Raw genomic sequence first — 18,821 nt, 5'->3', positions numbered from 1 at the left:
TACCTAAAGGGCAATTTAGAGTGTCCAAGCAGCCTACCATGCATGTCTTTGGAATGTGGGAGGAAACCGGAGCACCCGCAGAAAACCCACACAGACCCAGGGAGAACATGCAAACTCCACACAGGTTGGATTTGAACCCAGGACCCCCTCTGTGAAGCCGGCGCGGTAAACAGTCATCGGTCGGGAAGCACCAAGGTATTCTTAGTTATTGTTAGGTAATCTCATGACTACAATACCGTGTTTTCACGACTATAAGGCGCACCGCATTATAAGGCGCACCCTCAATGAATGACACAGTTTAATTTTTTTCCATATATAAAGCACACTGGATTATAAGGCGCCCTGTCTATTTTGGAGAAAATTTATGACTTTTAAGTGCGCCTTATAGTCGTAAAAATACGGTACATATTTTTTTAAAAACTTTTGGGGGTTACCAGCCAGACAGTCACAATTTCCAATTGACATGGTCAACATACTCAAAAGTCAGTGTAGTGGAATATGTGACTCACCCCACGACAAACTGGCGACCAGTTTAGGGTGCACTCTGCCTTTCGCCCATAAGCAGCTGGGATAGGCTCCAGCACCCCCATAAAAGCAATGTTGAAAATGGATGGACGGAACATACTTACTTGTAAGGTGTTTTTACAACATACTTAATGATTTCCACCCCACATTCCAAATTCAAAGACAATCGTAGAATTTCATGACCACAATACACATTTTAAACAAGCCAATACTTTATTAATAATGTTTTCATTAGTTTAAATATGTTTTTCTTTGTAAAATCTCAAAACAAAAACACTGAACAGGAGTGATAAAGCCTGTCTTAATTTAAAACAAATACACATCAGAACATGAAAAACATATGGTAACTCTTTCTGCTTTTGTAAACAACCCACCCCACCCTTTTCCACAGAGTTTGATAAGTTTTGGCATTTCCATTTTTTTTCTAACACGTATGCCTTGAGCGGTTTGTGTCATTCACTTTTTTTCAATTATTGCAGTTTGGACAATATAAATCTAACTCTACTAAAAACAAACAACTTCTAATAAGAGAAAAAAAAAGCTTTAGTGCCAATATTCTTAACACATTCAGCAGTACAACGAACACAGAACAATTTGTATAGACCTTCTGTATAGTAAGCAGCCTTACCTGCATTTTTGACAGGCAGTAACATGCACACACACGCGCACAAATTAACAGTGGTGGTTTAATCCACTTACTTGGTCTCAGTCCCACTCATTCTCATGTCCATAGTGTGAATGATAACAGTACCCACACATGGAGAAATGCAACAAAATTAAAAAAAAACAAAGAAGAAGAAAAAAAAAAAAAGCCTCAATTTAACATGTATCACTGCAACAGTAACAAACATATTCAAGAGATAATAACAAGAGTGCGTAAGGTAAAACAGTAGGAGGTCAGCATTTTGAAAACAAAATAATGTCATTATTTTCACAATTCAAAAATTAAAGCCTTACATACAAATTGAAAAAATATAGACAAACTTGACATACACAGTAAGATACAGTTCTGTTAATCAGAGCTGATTGCATGTGTTTTGGATTAATGTCATTTTTCCAGATGCGTGAATACAAACTGCACTTTTCACAAGTCGTATTTCTACGTTGTCTTAAACAATGAAGGTGATGCTGTTTACAGTGACCTTTTAAAAGGTGCATCTGAATTTGGTGTACGAATGAAAATCTGTTCAAAAATCTTCCATTTACTAAGCACAATACAGTCTCGTCTAGTCTTTCAGACCAACTGAATTACCATTCTTATTCAGTTTTCAAGTCTAAGCAGTTGAAATCTTCATCTGTGGAAAAAAAAGGCTGTATACAACTAACAGTCCCTGCGTTTATTATATAATAGCTTAAGTCTGGCCACAAGAATGTGTAAGCATGTCTCACATTTCTTCTTTATGCGTGAGCACATTGATATGCAAACAATGTGTATGCACATGTGTGGAACATTAATATATGCATATCTGTAAATGTGTCGATGTGCTATAGTAAATACATATAGTCTATCCCAGTGTATGCAGTATGTGTGTCCCAATCTACATAAGGACAAGGCTCTTAGATGGAATCACCTCCACCACCCAGCAAATCACCTGGCAACAAAGCAGCGGGACTGTCCATTTGGTGCCTTTCCTCAATTTGTGGTGCCCCCCAAAGGCCGCTACCGTGATATCCTGCAGCCATGCCCCCCCAAAGTCCCGACCTCCCATGTTCTGTCCCACTCCCCACCCCTCCTGACCCATTGGCGCTCCACTGGGAAAAAATCCCCAGACCGGCCGATTGACTGGAGGTGCTTTCTGAACCTGTACCTTCAAGACCCTGCCAACCAGAACCGGGGGACATTACACCACTCGGACCAACAGATGCGCTTTCCATTCCACTGCCACTTCCACTTTCGTCTCCACCAGAGGTGGTGCTCACTACTGCCCCCTCGCTTCCTGGAGAGTTCGCTCCACCCTGGCTTATGATGCCGCCAGCTCCAGGTGAAACCTGCATACCAGCAACTGCTGCTGCTGATCCTCCTGTGCTAGTTTCATCAGCAGCTGCAGCCTGGCAATGTGCAAAATAGTGAGCGACTTCTTCTTCACTCAGGAACTCTGCCAGGATTGTAGTGTTTCCCAGTACACACCTACAAAGAAAAAAAATCAAAGACAATCAACGGTGAGATACTAAACCACCAGAATCAGGTTCTGAATGGCATTACAGTAATCCCTCACTTATCACGAATTCACTACGATTTTTTCCGCTATTAATTATTTTAAAAATACTTTAGTTTTTTCTTTTAAAGTTCATAAAAATGTAAAAATCCACGCTGAAACTCGTAAGCGGAAGCCACTCTTGCTACTAGGACTCAGCACTTGAAAAAATAATATATATATATTTTTTATGTTCTTAAAAATTTAAAAATCCACGCTGACACTAGTAAGCGGAAGCCACTCTTGCTTTACTAGGACTCGCACTGAAAATAGGTTATAATGGGGTGACCCTACTTTGCGATTTTTCAATTATCACGGCCATGTTTGGTCTACATTAACCGCGATATTGGAGGGATTACTGTAATGATTCATTTCCCTGTTTACTACAGTTCTTATTTCTAACATGTATGTTTTCAAACCATTCTGCAATGTTACATCCATTTGGATGTTATTGTCAGATTACTATTTTCCTTCAAATCAAGGATTGCATTATTGTTGTTACAAATAAACCTACATGTGAAGTGCACCCTGGGCTTTGGCTGCCTCATGACGGCTGCTGTAGCGAATCAGAGCGCTTCCTTGGGTAAGGCCAAGGTGAAAGGTCAGCAGGGGACCATGCTGCATGCAGATCGTTTTGAGTGTGGAACCATCAATCTGAAAAATGAGAAGAACATGGATTTTGTCTGAAAGCGGGACTCAGCAGTATAAAAATAAAGGAATATGATCCCAAAGTTTAAAATAATTGTAATGATACGTTTTTCTCTGCTTGGTACAATAGAATATAAATGGTAAAACCCATACATGCTGGACTTTCGGCTCATCCCTTCAAGGTTTGTCTAAATTCTTAATTCAATAAAGGCAAGGCAGGCCCAAGAATCATTCTCGTGTCTTGTCTTGTTTGAGAACATGGATGGATGAATGATGACTCAGGTTTAAGATGTTTTAACTCAACGAGGATTCACTTTTTAATGAGTTATCTTCATTCATCACTTCTTTCAAACAATTACTTAATTATTCTTTTGTAGAAAAACAATCCCTCCTTACTTGCGGTGTCAGGTTGCTCAAGAGCAACCAGGAGCTGCCTCTCGATGCCACGCCATCACTCCAAGCTGTGCCTACAAAAAGGACAAACTCCATTTAGTGGGCACAAAGTTTAAAGCAAGTATTTATATCATTAGGTTGCATAGCTGAGTCAAATTACAACACCTGGCCCAAATCTTGAGTCTTGTTTAACACCACCTCCTCCCCAGCCCCGGGCTATCCGTGGGCCGACGCTTCCCCAAGGAGAGGGTGTGCCCTGCTTCTGATTTGTTAAGCCAGGAGGGGGACGTGGCAGCTGTGAGCTGTTGCGATTGGCCTTCCACGACTTACTTTGTCCGATGGGCTCAGGGGGCCAGCTGGACTTGTATTCTGAGTACTTTGCTAGAAAAGGAAATGAGAGGGGTGAGATGGGAGGAATTAAGTTTCAATAACTAAAACTCAGTTCTGGGAAATAGATTTTTAGTGAATAACAAACACCAATCAAGTAATGTTGGTGTAAGTCACATGTGTCAAAGTGGCGGCCCGGGGGCCAAATCTGGCCCACTGCATCATTTTGTGTGGCCCGGGAAAGTAAATCATGAGTGGCGACTTTCTGTTTTAGGATCAAATTAAAATGAAGATTATAGATGTATATTAAATTTCCTGATTTTACCCCTTTTAAATCAATAATTGTAATTTTTTAATCAATTTTTTCTATGTTTTTAGTTAAAAAAAAACATTTTGTAAAATCTAAAAATATTTTTAAAAAGCTAAAATAAACATTGTTTTAGACCTATAAAAAACTGAATATTCAGGGCTTTTAATCCAGTTCTTTTAATCAATTTATATAAAAAAAATCTAAATATTATATCTAAAATGGTCCGGCCCACATGAAATCGAGTTGACATTAACGCGGCCCGTGAACCAACCCGAGTCTGACACCCCTGGTGTAAGTTATTGGGAGAGAAAAAAATGATCCTGAACTAATACACAGAAAGACAAAAAAAATTACCTGTATTGTGTGCTTTGCTGAGAGGGCTGTCTGAGGCACTGTAGGGCCAGGCACCATGTGAAGGCAGTGAGGTGTTAAGGGCAGGATTTGGCCCTGTTAAATGATTAAAGATTGTTCAATGTTAGGTATATCATAAGGTGTAACAGTCCGGATGTCATGTATATACTTCTACTGATAGGAAAATTAGAAAGGTGGTCATTATAGAGCAGTGTTTCCCAACCTTTTTTGAGCTGTGGCACACTTTTTGCATTGAAAAAATCTCAAGGGACATCACCATCATGAAATCTTTTAATTTAAAACTATGTCACTTATATTAATAATAGCCATTGTCATCAAAGTTTTATCATCAGGAATCACATAAATCTCCAAAATTATTCCAAAATCGAATTTTTCACACTGACCTAATGTCACCGAAGTTGATGTCTGGGGGACCCTGAACAACTTCTGGTTTGAGTGATGCAAAAATAAGTTGTGTAATGTTTTTAATCGCATAATTTTATGACTTTTCTCCAAATATTACTTAAATCTCCTTATATTACGCAAAAAATGTGCTCACACACACTATGTCGCCAAAAGTTGATACCCTACAAACCAAACAACTTCCGGTTCATGTTAGATTAAAAAAAAGCAACAAAATGAGTGTTTCACAATTTGCATCTATAGTATATAATTATCATTTATAGTATAATCTATAATTTACGGTTCATCGTATTTTGATTTTAACCTTGTAATAGTTCAATTTTAATCTCGTTATATACTTTGATTGTTCATTGTGAAGATCCGAGTTACTGATTTAATTTATTTAGCAAGTTCAGATTTGTAAGCAGCAGAAATCAAGTCTAATAACATTTTCTCTTATTTCTGTAGCCCTTTATTGTGCCCTGTATCATTTGTAAGTTCTATAATGTGTAATTGCTGAAAATATAAGACAATGTAATATATACGTATATATAATTATATTTTAGATCAATGTTTGGCATGAACTAAAAATCAATGAATATACTCAGCTGAGCTAATTAGCTTTACTGCAATAATGACTTTACATACCTATGTTATCTCGCAATAACTGATGGTCAGAATCATTGAGGGTTGAAGGTCCTGGGGAGCCAAGAACACTACTGGGGGTAATGTAGGGGTCAGAATCAAGGTCACCGCTATTCTGCATTCCATTCCAAGGCACGCCAGGCTGGAACTCTATCATTACAGAGTAAAAAAATGTCAATTGAACAATTTTGTGTCCTTCCCACTCATTGAATTTAAAATAAAACCTTCCCATACCAATCTGTCCAAAAGTTATTCTCATATTCACCTTTTCAATAAAACAATCTAAAAAAACAAAATAAGAACAACCTGGAGGCCAAGTGGATAAAGAAGTCTTGATACCCATTTTACTTCCTGGGGTACGCTGCCAGTTGTCCGTGGAACCTTTTAAAAGAATACCCAAATCATTCAGTCACTTCAAAATAATTTAAAAAAAAGAACTACCAAAGGAAGTGAAAAGTCAAGTGGCTTGATATAATTTCAACTTAAAACCTTTTCCATTCAATATGGTTCATTAAAATACACTGTCAACGAGGATGAGTTAAGACCAGATTGAGGTTTGGGAGGTGGTAAAAATTCGGTGACAAACCATCTGCTGACCTACCATTCTTGAGAAGGGTTGAGTCAGGTGGAGATGGAGCTGGGGAATGTCCCTCCATCATCCATTTGAAGCGTGATTGTTGTCCTCCAATATCTTTTATCCCTCCCATCATGGGATTTCCAAGCTCCAATCCTGATAGGTTGCCCCCAGTGGCAAACCCTGACCACATGGAAATTCAAGCATTTACACATTCTCATTCATAGCATGCTCCTAAAGGAAACGTCAGTTTCCAACAGTATGAGTGATGCAAGTTATGGCACACTTTGGCAGCATCCTTGTGACGAACAATAAACAATGATCAAATTTGCAATTGTTGTACATTTATTTTGTGTTGGAAACTAGTAAAATGGTGTTTTGGTATACAGCATCCTCACACTTTCTAAGTACTCAAAGCAATTTGACATTCATTTTCATACTGTCAACGGCATTAGGAGCTAAGTGATGTTCGGCATCTTGCTCAAGAATACTTCAACATGGGCCATTAAAACAACCTTTTAGTTGGCAGATGACTACTCAACTGAACAATGGCGCTTAAAAATACGTAAAGGTGATATTTTTACATTTTACTTACAGCCATCAATCACCATTTATACCTTTGGAGAATTTTGTTTCCTCACTGGCTTTAATGTATGTTTTTGCAATGTGGAAAGACACCGGCATGCTGATGATTAGGTGATAGGACATTTTAGGAGGATCTAGGGAAGGAAGATGATCTTTAAAACCTCCAGACTACTGAGGGACTGGGCAGTAACCTCAGTCTCAGTCTGCAGAAGGTCCCCACCTTGTGGACTTCCTGTATGTGGCTACAGTTTTTTACCTAGGTCTACAATGTCTTGTGTGTCATGTCTGTCTTGCAACCAAGGAAATTTTTGGGATGAAATAAAGTTATATTCTAATCGAATCTAATCTAAAACATTGCTATGCACACTGGAAGGTCAAAGCCCAGATTAGAACCGCAGAACTGTGATGCAAATGTACTAATACATGCTGCCTATTACTCATCTACATCTATTAAACAAGAAATATTTTTCCTGCTCGACTTACCAGAATACATCCCTTGCATTTTGGAATGTTGGTCTGATACATGGCCTCCCACTCCAGGAGGTGGATAAGAGTCAACCATTGGTTGTTTAGAATGACTTCCTCCAAGATGAGAGGGGGATAATTTTGAACTCCCTGTCGCTGCTCCACTATGTTGTTGTCGTTGCTGGAGAATTGCCACAATCCTTGCCAACTGAGAATCAGACAAATACATAACTGATTAATACTCAATATGCGATTGTCCAACAAGCTTGGATGGCAACAGATGACGAAATTAACGCACATACCAATCCAATACAATGCACTAAGATGGTAGTGGTAAAGAAATGGTATGCATGTTTACCTGCTGTGAGTCTAGCTGTTGTCTTAGTGGCTGGGGGAACTTTCGATGGTTTTGCAGAAGCTGATGTTGCTGCTGCTGTTGTTGCTGTTGTTGTAGCAAAAGCTGGTAGGCCTGTGGGGTTGAAATCAGATAATGTGAACTTGTGGTAAAGAAAGAGACGAAAATAAATTGATTGTATGGTTAGAATCTTTGTTAGTTTGGGTTCACGTATCTCTTATATTTTACATGGCCATTAGTTTACAGTCAACTTTTTATATGGTGACCAAAATGCACATTTTTTAAATTTCTTTTTTTAAAATACCTCAATCTGTATATCCAGTGCTCTCGTTTGCCTGCGTCCCTGCGTAACAGATGCATGATTTTTGACAAGCAGTCATATTTTTAGACATAGGTGCGTCCACCGGACACAATGTTTTTTTTGTTGTTGAATATTTGGTATTGTTCATTTGTTGTTTTATTTGCAAAACTTTATCACTTGCGACCATTTTGATAACTGCGTCCACCATTGTTGTTTTGGTCTCGAAGGTCGCGGTATCTCGTTTTAAATCGAGATCTCGTCATCTGTACAGTCTCGTTTCCACACGGCAAGAAAATGTCTCCTAAAAAAGGGCTATTGTTGGGCTTGAAACCACATCAAATCAGTCATCAATCATCAGTTTTTTAGTAGAGGTGATAACATGCAATCAGGCAACAATGAGCCAGAAATTAAAAAAGCAAAAACGAGATAGTTTGGAACAAAACAAGCATGTTGAACGTAAACCAAAATGGACCAAGTCATATCTGTGGTTCCGGTATAAAGTGAATGATGACGGACGATGCATGTATTGTGATGCTTTTATGTGACATAACAAGAAAATGGAATCCATAAATCTGCAAATGAAAATGTACTGTTTAAATAAATTGTGCTGCAACATTTGTTCATGTATGTTGTTTGCTTTTGCTCATGATCTTGTGAATGCAGTTTGACCCTTCAACTCGCATTGTCCTTTTTTATGTGCAATGTTGTGGACATTTCTGTTGGGACCAAGAGTAATTAATATTGGGGACCCAACAGGTTTCATAGGAAAATAGGCACTGATATTGTATTAAAAAAGCTACTTCAAATCACATAAATCGTAAAAATAGCATTTATGCATCCTACTAATGACTCGTATTTGAAGCTTTTAACCACAGTTTTTTTTAAATGGTGTAATATGAAGAGGCTTAAAAACAATTCCAAATTAAATTTAACATGCCACATACCAGATGAAATTGCTGCATGTGAGGGTTTGTCATGTTGCTTAGCACAGCTAATTGTTGTGGGGAAAGCTGAGGGAACACTCCTCCTCCTCCTCCAACACCACCAGTCCCACCAACGCTACCACCAACGGAACCAACACCTCCTACTCCTCCAACAACACTGCCAACAGGCGACGACATCTGCTTCAGCATAGGACCCGGCACCTGTATATCACAGGATAAGCACGGAACTTGAGAAAACACAAAGCTAGGTTTAGAAATTTCATTTCAATATAAGTGACCACAATACAATCATTATCAAGGAAGGATTGTGCATTTACACATGCCAGTGATATAAGGTCCAAAGAGATAATTGTATCCCTCCGAATTAAAATTCAGCCTGTATCAATTGCCAGTAAGATTCATAATCTAACTCCTTTTTAAATATGATAAAACTTGTCCAAGCAAAATATATGCACTCTTTTCAACAAACCGATAAGAGATGCTCCACCGGAACTTATAAAAAAATGCAGCCCTCATCATTTTCCAATAACACTGTCTACCTACCAAAACAGCTCATACACAACCATTGTTTTCAAGATAATATTGTCTCAAGTATTCACCTTAGTTAGTAACTTCACTAGTCGGTATGCACTTTGTTGCAAATTTGCTAAAGATTTATTTATGTGATTTTTCCAGCCTTTCTGCATTTTGAAAACCTTTGAGGTGCTGCTAGCTACTAAGTTGTTTCTTTGGTTCGTCTAAATTTTGCAACTGAACTTTCCATGAAGGCCCGCCTTTACTGTCTACAGCACATGTGTCAAAGTGGCGGCCCGGGGGCCAAATCTGGCCCACCGCATCATTTTGTGTGGCCCGGGAAAGTAAATCATGAGTGTCGACTTTCTGTTTTAGGATCAAATTAAAATGAAGAGTATAGGTGTATATTCAATTTCCTGATTTTCCCCCTTTTAAACCAATAATTGTAATTTTTTTATCATTTTTTTCTGCATTTTTAGTTCAAAAATCATTTTGTAAAATCTAACAATATATATAAAAAAAAGCTAAAATAAACATTGTTTTAGATCTATAAAAAACTGAATATTCAGGGCTTTTAGTCCAGTTCTTCTAATCCATTTAAAAAATATATCTAAATATTATATCTAAAATGGTCTGGCCCACGTGAAATCAAGTTGACGTTAAAGCGGACCGCGAACCAACCCGAGTCGGACACCCCTGGTCTACAGTATGAAAATCAAGCATGGTTAACGCCTAAATAACAAGATCAGACATGCAGGACCTGAGCAGACAGGAATGGATGAGGCACTTGAGCACGAAGCCCCTGAGATGGGTTCATAGGATGCAGAGTAGGTTGGTGCATTCCCCGGGGCTGATGCATCCCTCCACCGCTACCAACATACATTCCATGGCTACCAATCTGTAGGGAGGGTATTTAAAAATTTTTTTTTTTAAAATAAATACAATTAAATTAAAAATCACATACTTTTATCTCATCACTATGACTTTTACACTCCAAATTAAGTCAATAAAAACAACTCATCACGGCATTCCATAAGCTTTGCACTAACTTATGCCATCCCTGTTGACCTTACATACACATTCAGTTATATATAGGCAATAGGTGTACATACTTTTTCACCATAAGTGCTCATGTCAACAGGACCCATGTCTTTGGAATTAGACATGCGGTAACCTCCCCCACTTCTTCCTCCTCTACGCGAGTCCCCATTGTAATCGGCAATTCCCCTCTTGTCTCCATCTTTCTTATCTAGGGTGTCCTCACCCTAAGATCAGGCAAAGCAACGATGAAAAGAAATTTAAGTTAGAGACACATTCATAAAATTATGGTGGGGCTGTATTTTGCAAATGCATTACAGCAGATTTAAAATGAATCGTGAGTTTTTAAAGTTGCATTTGTAAAAGATCATGTACAAACATCTTGTTAAATCATTGGCTGCCATTGATAACGTGAGACGTCCAATCCAAATTGGACTGGAGGGCTGGCAGCAATTGAACACTGGCGTCAATGGCAGTGAAACATGATCAGTCAATGCCAGTCGCCCCAGTTCAAATGGATTTTATTTCTATCACTGTTAATGGCCGTGAATGTGTTAAGGATAAAAAAAATATTACCAGAGGGCCCATGTTTGAAAACTGCCGTGACATTGGATTCACCCAGTTATCACCACTCCCCACCTTTGGGAAAATATTCAAACATTATTTTCAGCCATAATTTGTAAAGATGCAATAGCATAGAAAGTTGCTGACAAATGCTCAAAAAATGATAGTTTATTGATAAGCTAGGAATCGATCAGGGTCAACACTTAGTGAACAAATGCGTGAGCAAATAAGTCCAATGTATGTAAAAATAAAATAGGCATTGTAGAGTATATTCGATTGAGTATAGGTTGGATATTAAATGTGCAGCATTCTATTTTCATTTTATTTACATTTCACACAATGTACCCCCACTCTGGTAGCTGATCCTACACCTGTATAGTGCTTCTCCACCTTTTAAGGCACTCACTCAATTATCTACAGCACATGTGTCAAAGTGGCGGCCCGGGGGCCAAATCTGGCCCGCCGCATCATTTTGTGTGGCCCGGGAAATCATGAGTGCCGACTTTCTGTTTTAGGATCAAATTAAAATGAAGAGTATAGATGTATATTACATTTCCTGATTTTCCCCTTTTTAAATCAATAATTGTAATTTTTTAATCAATGTTTTTCTGTGTTTTAGTTCAAAAATCATTTTGTAAAATCTACAAATATATTTTAAAAAAGCTAAAATAAAAAACTGAATATTCAGGGCTTTTAATCCAGTTCTTTTAATCCATTTCTTAAAAAAATCTAAATATATCTAAAATGTTCCAGCTCACATGAAATCGAGTTTACGTTAACGCGGCCCGCGAACCAACCCGAGTCTGACACCCCTGATCTACAGCATCAGGAACAACGTGGGGTTCAGTATCTTGCTCAAGGATAATTAGGCATGGGCGGCGAATCAAACTCTGGGTTGGGGAACAACAACTCTACCACTCACCCATGCCACCCACTTCTTTGATATTTAGTTTGTACTTGGAGATTCTCATTTTACTAACCTTCATGTTGCCTCGCCTTCCTCCATGACTCCAGCCTCCAGAGTTAAAGGAGGAACTACTTCCTTGGGAACCAGTACTATTCCAAATCCCTACTCCGCTATCATCTTCTTCTTCCCAGCTGGGATGACGAGAAGCTGCTATTGAACCCTCTCCCTTTGCACCCCAGGTCTCCATTGACTTGGTACCTTCGATAAGAAAGAACTAATGGTAATCATGTTGTTGTGTGAAACAGACCTTTAAAGACTGCAATTGGTGAAGGTGTGCTGAAGGAGCAGAAGCTTAATAAATATCAGACATTGCATCGAAATCTTTCGCTTTTCTTACTTTTACTAGGGTTAGGTGACAGGCAGCCCCAGCCAGACATTTTAGGATCATCCGAGTCACCCCATCCTGAAGTGTTATCTGAAGTCTGGTTCCAAGAACCTGACACATTATCAACAGATTGTGCCGGTCCTCCCCACATACCAGGACCTACAGATTAATAAAAATGAACATTCAAATAATCGGCAAAACGTTTTTGATTCAGAAAACTGACACATATTGACAATCAGACAGAGCAAGCTCACCAACTGCTGTATTTCCAGAGTTGGCATCCCCATGTCGTCTCGGTGGCTGTTGCGGGGGGACCGCTGGTGCCTGCTGACTGTGACTTCCGCTGGAAGGGGCTCTATTTTTGTCCCATAGATTCACATTTTTACTATGGTAGTTGATGGGGTCTCCCCAGGCTGAAGTCCCATCATCAATTTCCACTTTGCGACTGATGGACTGAGACGAGGGCTCATCCCAGCCACTTGGTTCCACAGAGTCATTCCCTGAAATCTGGGGGATTGGGCCAGATACCCAGCCCGAACTTTGGTTCTGAATCTTGGATGGTGGACCGCCACTTAAAGGATTGGGCCGACTGTCCCAGCCTCCTGGTGGGTGGGTTTTCATTGTGGCCACTTGATTTGGTGTTGGAGGAGCTGTGTGGTGCTTGGAACTCCCCCAGTCCTGATGGGACTTATCCACATCTCCCCCAGCCCATCCTCCTCGCTGAGCTGCACAATCATCTGGGTTGCCCCATGAGGATCCTTCATCAGAGCTGCTTGTACCTCTGTTTCGTCCATCTCCCCACCCACCTCCAGATTTGGAATCATTCTGTGCCCAGTCTCCCCAACCGCCAACCTTCCCTCTTTCACCTCCTTTCCACCCTCCCGTCCCTTTATCCTCTGAGCTTACTGTCCACCCAGTGCCATGTTGTCCTTTCTCCCTCCAGTTCCCCCCTCTTTGCTCCCCCCAATGGTGTTCTTCTTTAGCCCATCCTTTGCCATGGTTCTCAGGTGGAGGATCACCCCAACTTCGTCCCGTAGTGCCTTGACTGCCCTCCTTGTCTGGCATTCTTGGCTGCTGTATGATGACATCGGAACTGTGAGAACCACGCGTAGCCTGTGAGGTACCATTATCCCAAGTGTCCCTCGCTGAAACAGGGCTAGAGTTCATTTTGTCAGCTTGGCTGCCAGCAGGCTCATCGTTAGTATTCATCCTTGTAGGAGCAAGGTAGCCACTATTGGAGTTTAATGTTGCTGATGAGAATATGGAAGATGTTTTTTCATTTCGGTTTCCTACACGTCTGGAGGTGTTCAAGTCCCAGGCCACATTCTGGCGAATCTGGGTCTGCCCCCATCCCGTGTTGGATAAAACCCTTGGATCCAGGTCAGATCGATTGAGCATGCCAAGTAAGGCCACTTCAGCATTGGAAGTCTGGTTGGAAAGGGTGACAATTTCCTTTTTCTGTCCTGTCCCTTCTCCACCATTTTCTGTTCCCGCTTCACTAGAGGCATGTCCATCCCCTTCGGTGCCCTGTCGTTGTTGCTCTGCTGCGCACCCACTTTCTACTCCTTTCTGATTGTCCCAAGCATTTTCCTTTGTTGCAGACTTCAGTGAGACAGAATCTGGTATAAAACTTCTGCCGTCACCTTCAATAGCTCCATCCCTACTGCTGTTGTTTTTGCTCCCACAACCCACTATTGCTAAGTTATTTGAACTTCCACATTCGCCTGCGTCTCCACAGCCAAGTTCTAAGTTCCTATCTTTCCACGCTCCCTGAGATACCTTTTGGATATTTGCACCATCATCAAAACCGTGTTCCTTTCCCCACCCTGTCTTGTCACCCTGGTTACCAAAGCCCCCTAGATTCCCTTCCTGTTCACGGACCCCAGTCTGTCCTCCACCCCATTGATCTTGCTGTGAACCCCCTGTACCATGAGCAGAGGGCACTGAAATCAACGGTTTCCAGGAAGAAGAAACAGCAGAAGAGGAAGACAAAGGGACAGATCTATTCACACTGCTTTCGCCTTCAGCCTCAGACGCAGTTCCTCTTTCACTATCTTCTCGATTTGGTCTTGGTCCCCCACCTTGTGCTCCTTCACTTGAACCCAGCTCTCGCTCTGGGTTTTCCAAGGGTTGTTGTTGTTGTTCTATACTCATGTCTAATTCTGCTGTCCCAATGTGCTCGTGAGAGAGAGAAGTAGCTGAAGTGGATGTCTTCCCTTGAACTAGGGCTGGCCAGGCAGAGGGATTCACATTGGGGTTTATGGTGGCACCAGGGAGACTGTTGTTGCCATCTGCAGAACTGTCTTGAGGTCCTGGAAGCAGATGGGAGACTTTGGAATTATAAAATGCTGATGATCCCAATCCTTCCTCCAGGTGACAGGAAGTAGAGGAACTCCACATGACACCACCTGTCTGACCACATTCATTTTGTGATGAGAAAGAGGAATGAGCCGAAGAACAAGGCGGAGTGGGACTGTCCACTTTCCCTGTCGTTCCTTCAACTGCTCCTTCTCTCTGCTGGAGGTTCTCGCGACATGAGGCACTACTGTTTTTGTTACCAGGGCAATCTTGCTCCTGCACTCCTCCAGATCCATCAGAACTTAATTTGGCTGCACCTTGGATACTAGGCCAGCTGTCGAGATCAGTCCCATCCACAATGATCTTATCACAACCCTGAGAGGAGGACAGGTTGACGGACCCTGCCCCCCATGTGGAATTTGCATAAGTTGAATTGGTAGGAGTTGAAGAAGATGACAGAGCAGTGACACATAATGAAGATGATGTGTTGGATGGTGAAGAAGAGGATGAACCCAAATTTGAATCTAGATTGAAAAGAAAATGTAACAACAAACAGTTAAAAGAAATTAGTAAATGAATGTCGTTGTTATTTGAGAATCACACCAACTGCTTAATTCAAACTTCAACTACGTACAATAATAAATGGCGAAAAAACAGACAGCTTACAGGAAAAAAATAATTTTAGATGCCTTGAGCCTAAGTGGGCGGCATATAGATTTTCTGAATTTCGGTTGGACCTACCTGTGTCTGTGTTTTCTGCTTCTTGTGAGGAAAGAGATGGTGTGGCGAGCCACCCACTGCCTCCCCCAACCTCACCTGTACTCTCATCTCCCCCACCTCCTCCAAGCAGCATGGAGGACAGTGGAGGCTGCCCCCTCTTCAGTAGCACTTTATGGTCCTGCTGGCAGCGAAATCTTGGGGGGACCTCTCTGGACATGTATCGTTGCTGCTGGGATGTTTGGTTTCCAGAAAGGGAGGTGGGCTGTCCGTTGGCCACAGCAGTCCGCTGCTTTGCATTGTTCACACCAGCAGGAGGAACTGGTGCAGAAGGCCCAGTGGAAGTAGGACTTGGGGAAGAGGGGGACACAGGGCCAGGGCTGGGGGAGACTGAGGCTGGGGTGGTGGGTGGTTGGGAACAGGAGGGTTTGTTTGATTCTGGCACTAATACAATAAAAGAGTACCTCATGTCAAAAGCCTCGACAGGCAGCAATGACTACTTTTGTTATATAAAACAAACAAACAAAAACTATATTTACCTTTGACGTTTTGCTCTGGGACCTGAAAACATAAAACAAAAATGGATTTGATGTCAAGCAAGGATGCAACTTTCAAACAGATAAATACGAAAATGTGTACACTGCCATATTCCTCCAAAATGCATTTGTGGGATTTCTAATGCTTTTTTTTCAGTGATTATGTGTCAGTTTTTCCATATTTTCTTTATATGATGATAGATATCTGTACTATATTCCACCATGTATCAATGGATTTGAAATTCTTTTGTACTCTTCTCATTGTAACATTTAAAAAAATACAATTCTTCTGATGCTGTCAACTGTTGGAGTGAGGATTATGTTGTAAAATGTGACTTTAAAGATAAAACACCTATCTGAACCAGTAAAAATAATTTAGGACTAATTATAAGCACACTAAATTGAGCAATGTAAATGTGTGTTGACACCTATTTAGCACAGGTTTGAATGTGATTGCGGTAATTCCAAACAAAGTTCTATCAGTTATATTTGGGGAATATTTTTAATGATCTATTTATGTCTCATTTCTTGACATTAAAAAAATCTGGTATTTGAACAGGTGTATTTAGACTTTTTCGATTCACTAAAATTCTTACACCCATTTGGCTCAAAGCATTAACTTATCTCCTATATGGTATTGACATATTTAATAAAGAGGTAAAAGCAATAAAACGAGGGACGCAAACAAAAAACATGCAACTGTTGACCTTCTGAGAAGTTTCCTTTTTCTTTTTTTCTTCTCTCTTCTTTTTCTTGTCTTCCATGAACCGCTCTTCCTGTTCTTAATTCTCTTGTCTGTAAAAAAAACATAGGAGACATTCATACAAAATGAATAACAGAAAAATATTTTCAGTTTCACTTTTCACTCCGTACGAGATGCATTCAGGGACCCAGCAAAACAACAACACCACCAGAATATATTTTTTTGCATTAGGCCTGACCACAAAAAGAATAAAATGGTGAGATTTTCAAAGGATACGGATGATTGGTTTTCAGTTAAAGCTCAATTTTTGTCATGTTCAAGCTTTTCTAAAAAATTATTGCGTGCAACTGACAGTTTTACGTGTCTGGCCAATCGGAATGATGATGAGAACATCAATAATTTCAAAACAAAACAGGCAGAATAGTACAAAAATAATAGATTCTTCAGACAGTAACCTCCCTCCACTTTTTGCTGTCTTTCATGCACCATAAGCATACTTAAAGTGATGTTTAACTCATTGGCTACCATTTGTGGCGATGGACGTCGAATCAATTTGGACTGGAGGGCTGTTGGGTTTGCTTCCGGTCTGCCTGTCCCTCCCAGTCCAATTGGATTGGAGGTCTACCGCCATCAATAGCACTGAAACATGATAATTCACTACCAGCCATCCCAGATCAAATAGATATGAAGTCTATCGCCAATGGTTTTCAGATGATAATTGTATTAAAACAGATGGCAAATATGCCATTTTTGGTGGTCTTTGTGGTAGCGGCTAATCCCAATACTTTACCGATACCATGCTTTTATTTTTATTTCCTTTATTACTACATTTCTGCATACTCAATTAGTTGTTAAGTCATTGCTATCATGCCTTTGTCATACACTTTAATGGGTTGGCAGTCGTGGACGACTCTTAGACGTACAAGTCATTAAAGTAAACCACATTATAGCAAGGGATCACTGTTTTTAAATAATAAAAAGAAATACAAATTAGATTTCATATTCTTGAGTGTCTGTTTGTGTGTGTAGGGGGGTCAAGATTTTGTTTTTCCTTTTCTTATATAATTTAAAAGTAGACCATAGAGATAGGGTCATAATTCCTGAGAATCCTTGATAATATAAAAAAAAAGCTAATAAACAACCCTGCAAGAGAAAAAGAGAAATGTAGCAATGTCGATCTGATCCATCATTACATTACATACAAACTAGAATAAACAAACATTAGTTAACATGAACCAAAACACGCTTAAACGTCCACGCGTGTGTGCACAATGTAACGTTTGATTCTACTAAACGCCAATCCTAGCTGAAGCTAGCTGACCATACGAGCTGTTACTGTTGTACGGGCGCAACGACCGGAAGAGCCGGGGGGCAAAAAGGGGGTCATGACCGTCAGACACATCAAGTCAGCACGTCAAGTTAAAAAAAAACTGTTACCCAAACTGTGCATCCCATTTGACCCAATTCATACCCAGAATCGGCGAAACGATCACAAAACACAAGCAAAAACAGACACTATCCAGCTGTCCACTGTAATGGCCTACATTACAACATGCCGCTTATTAATAACTATGTTTACGATACCCTTACCTAGTGTTGATGTTGTAACGCAGTAGACTACGAAATGCCTTTCACCTGTATAACCGTGGACAAACAAAAAACCGAGCACGCGAACGACGAAAAGGCCAAAAGAAAAAAACACAAATGGTCGACTTACCTCGGGAATCACATCGGAAATAAAGTGCGTCCCGTGCAAAAGACGCTCGCAGATCGACGGGTTAGCAACGGGAGCTAGCTTAGCAAGCTAGTTCTTCGAGGCTTTCAAGGCTAAGTTGGATAAGAAATGACATCACCGAAACGTGAATCGCAGGGATCCCAATATCCTTTTACACGACTATAGTGCTCAGGCTGTAAACAAAACACACACAATAAGCCCCCAGTGACAGACAGACGCTACGAGATGTTAGTTTACTATCGGCCATTTTGCTTCTGTGTGGACTGACTGCCAAGCAGCATAACATTTCACTGGCTGCTTGTTGATCACTGGGGGGAGGAGAAATTGCTATGCTGCTACCATCCACTAGAGGGAGATGTCGTCATAAAAAGAGAGTAAACACCAAGGCACATTATTTTACGAGTT

At 40.4% G+C, this 18,821-nt stretch overlaps 1 protein-coding gene across 2 annotated transcripts; it reads right to left on the bottom strand.

Annotated features, from left to right (window-relative positions):
• Positions 1-715: 715 nt before the first annotated feature.
• Positions 716-18,682, bottom strand: tnrc6bb.1 (trinucleotide repeat containing adaptor 6Bb.1). 2 transcript variants are annotated; one of them, XM_077618518.1, is made up of 22 exons: positions 18,399-18,682; positions 16,686-16,773; positions 15,982-16,003; positions 15,467-15,886; positions 12,682-15,249; positions 12,440-12,586; positions 12,116-12,300; positions 11,148-11,210; positions 10,646-10,798; positions 10,294-10,431; positions 9,021-9,221; positions 8,080-8,118; positions 7,779-7,889; positions 7,439-7,628; positions 6,398-6,553; positions 6,103-6,177; positions 5,800-5,946; positions 4,753-4,845; positions 3,927-4,142; positions 3,765-3,835; positions 3,235-3,374; positions 716-2,653 (listed from the first exon to the last, which is right to left on the bottom strand). In XM_077618518.1, the coding sequence occupies exons 2-22, from the start codon at positions 16,740-16,742 to the stop codon at positions 2,083-2,085; spliced, it is 5,763 nt and encodes a 1,920-aa protein (XP_077474644.1). In that variant the 5' UTR covers positions 16,743-16,773; positions 18,399-18,682; the 3' UTR covers positions 716-2,082. The 2 variants fall into 2 exon arrangements, with proteins under 2 accessions (XP_077474644.1, XP_077474645.1); XM_077618519.1 differs by lacking the exon at positions 8,080-8,118.
• Positions 18,683-18,821: the final 139 nt, after the last annotated feature.

Source organism: Stigmatopora argus, chromosome 14, assembly GCF_051989625.1.
Source record: "Stigmatopora argus isolate UIUO_Sarg chromosome 14, RoL_Sarg_1.0, whole genome shotgun sequence".
NCBI classification, from domain to species: domain Eukaryota; kingdom Metazoa; phylum Chordata; class Actinopteri; order Syngnathiformes; family Syngnathidae; genus Stigmatopora; species Stigmatopora argus.
Note: the sequence above shows the minus strand (reverse complement) of the source record. Positions and strands in the feature narration are given on the sequence as shown.

Excerpts from the sequence above, each read along its gene's own strand:
- tnrc6bb.1 (XM_077618518.1), bottom strand. The coding sequence starts at position 16,742 with ATGGAAGACAAGAAAAAGAAGAGAGAAGAAAAAAAGAAAAAGGAAACT. Across the intron at positions 6,554-7,438 it reads AATGCAAGGGATGTATTCTG|GGTTTGCCACTGGGGGCAAC; the intron begins GTAAGTCGAGCA and ends CCATGTGGTCAG. Across the intron at positions 5,947-6,102 it reads TTTATCCACTTGGCCTCCAG|AGTTCCAGCCTGGCGTGCCT; the intron begins GTTGTTCTTATT and ends CTGTAATGATAG.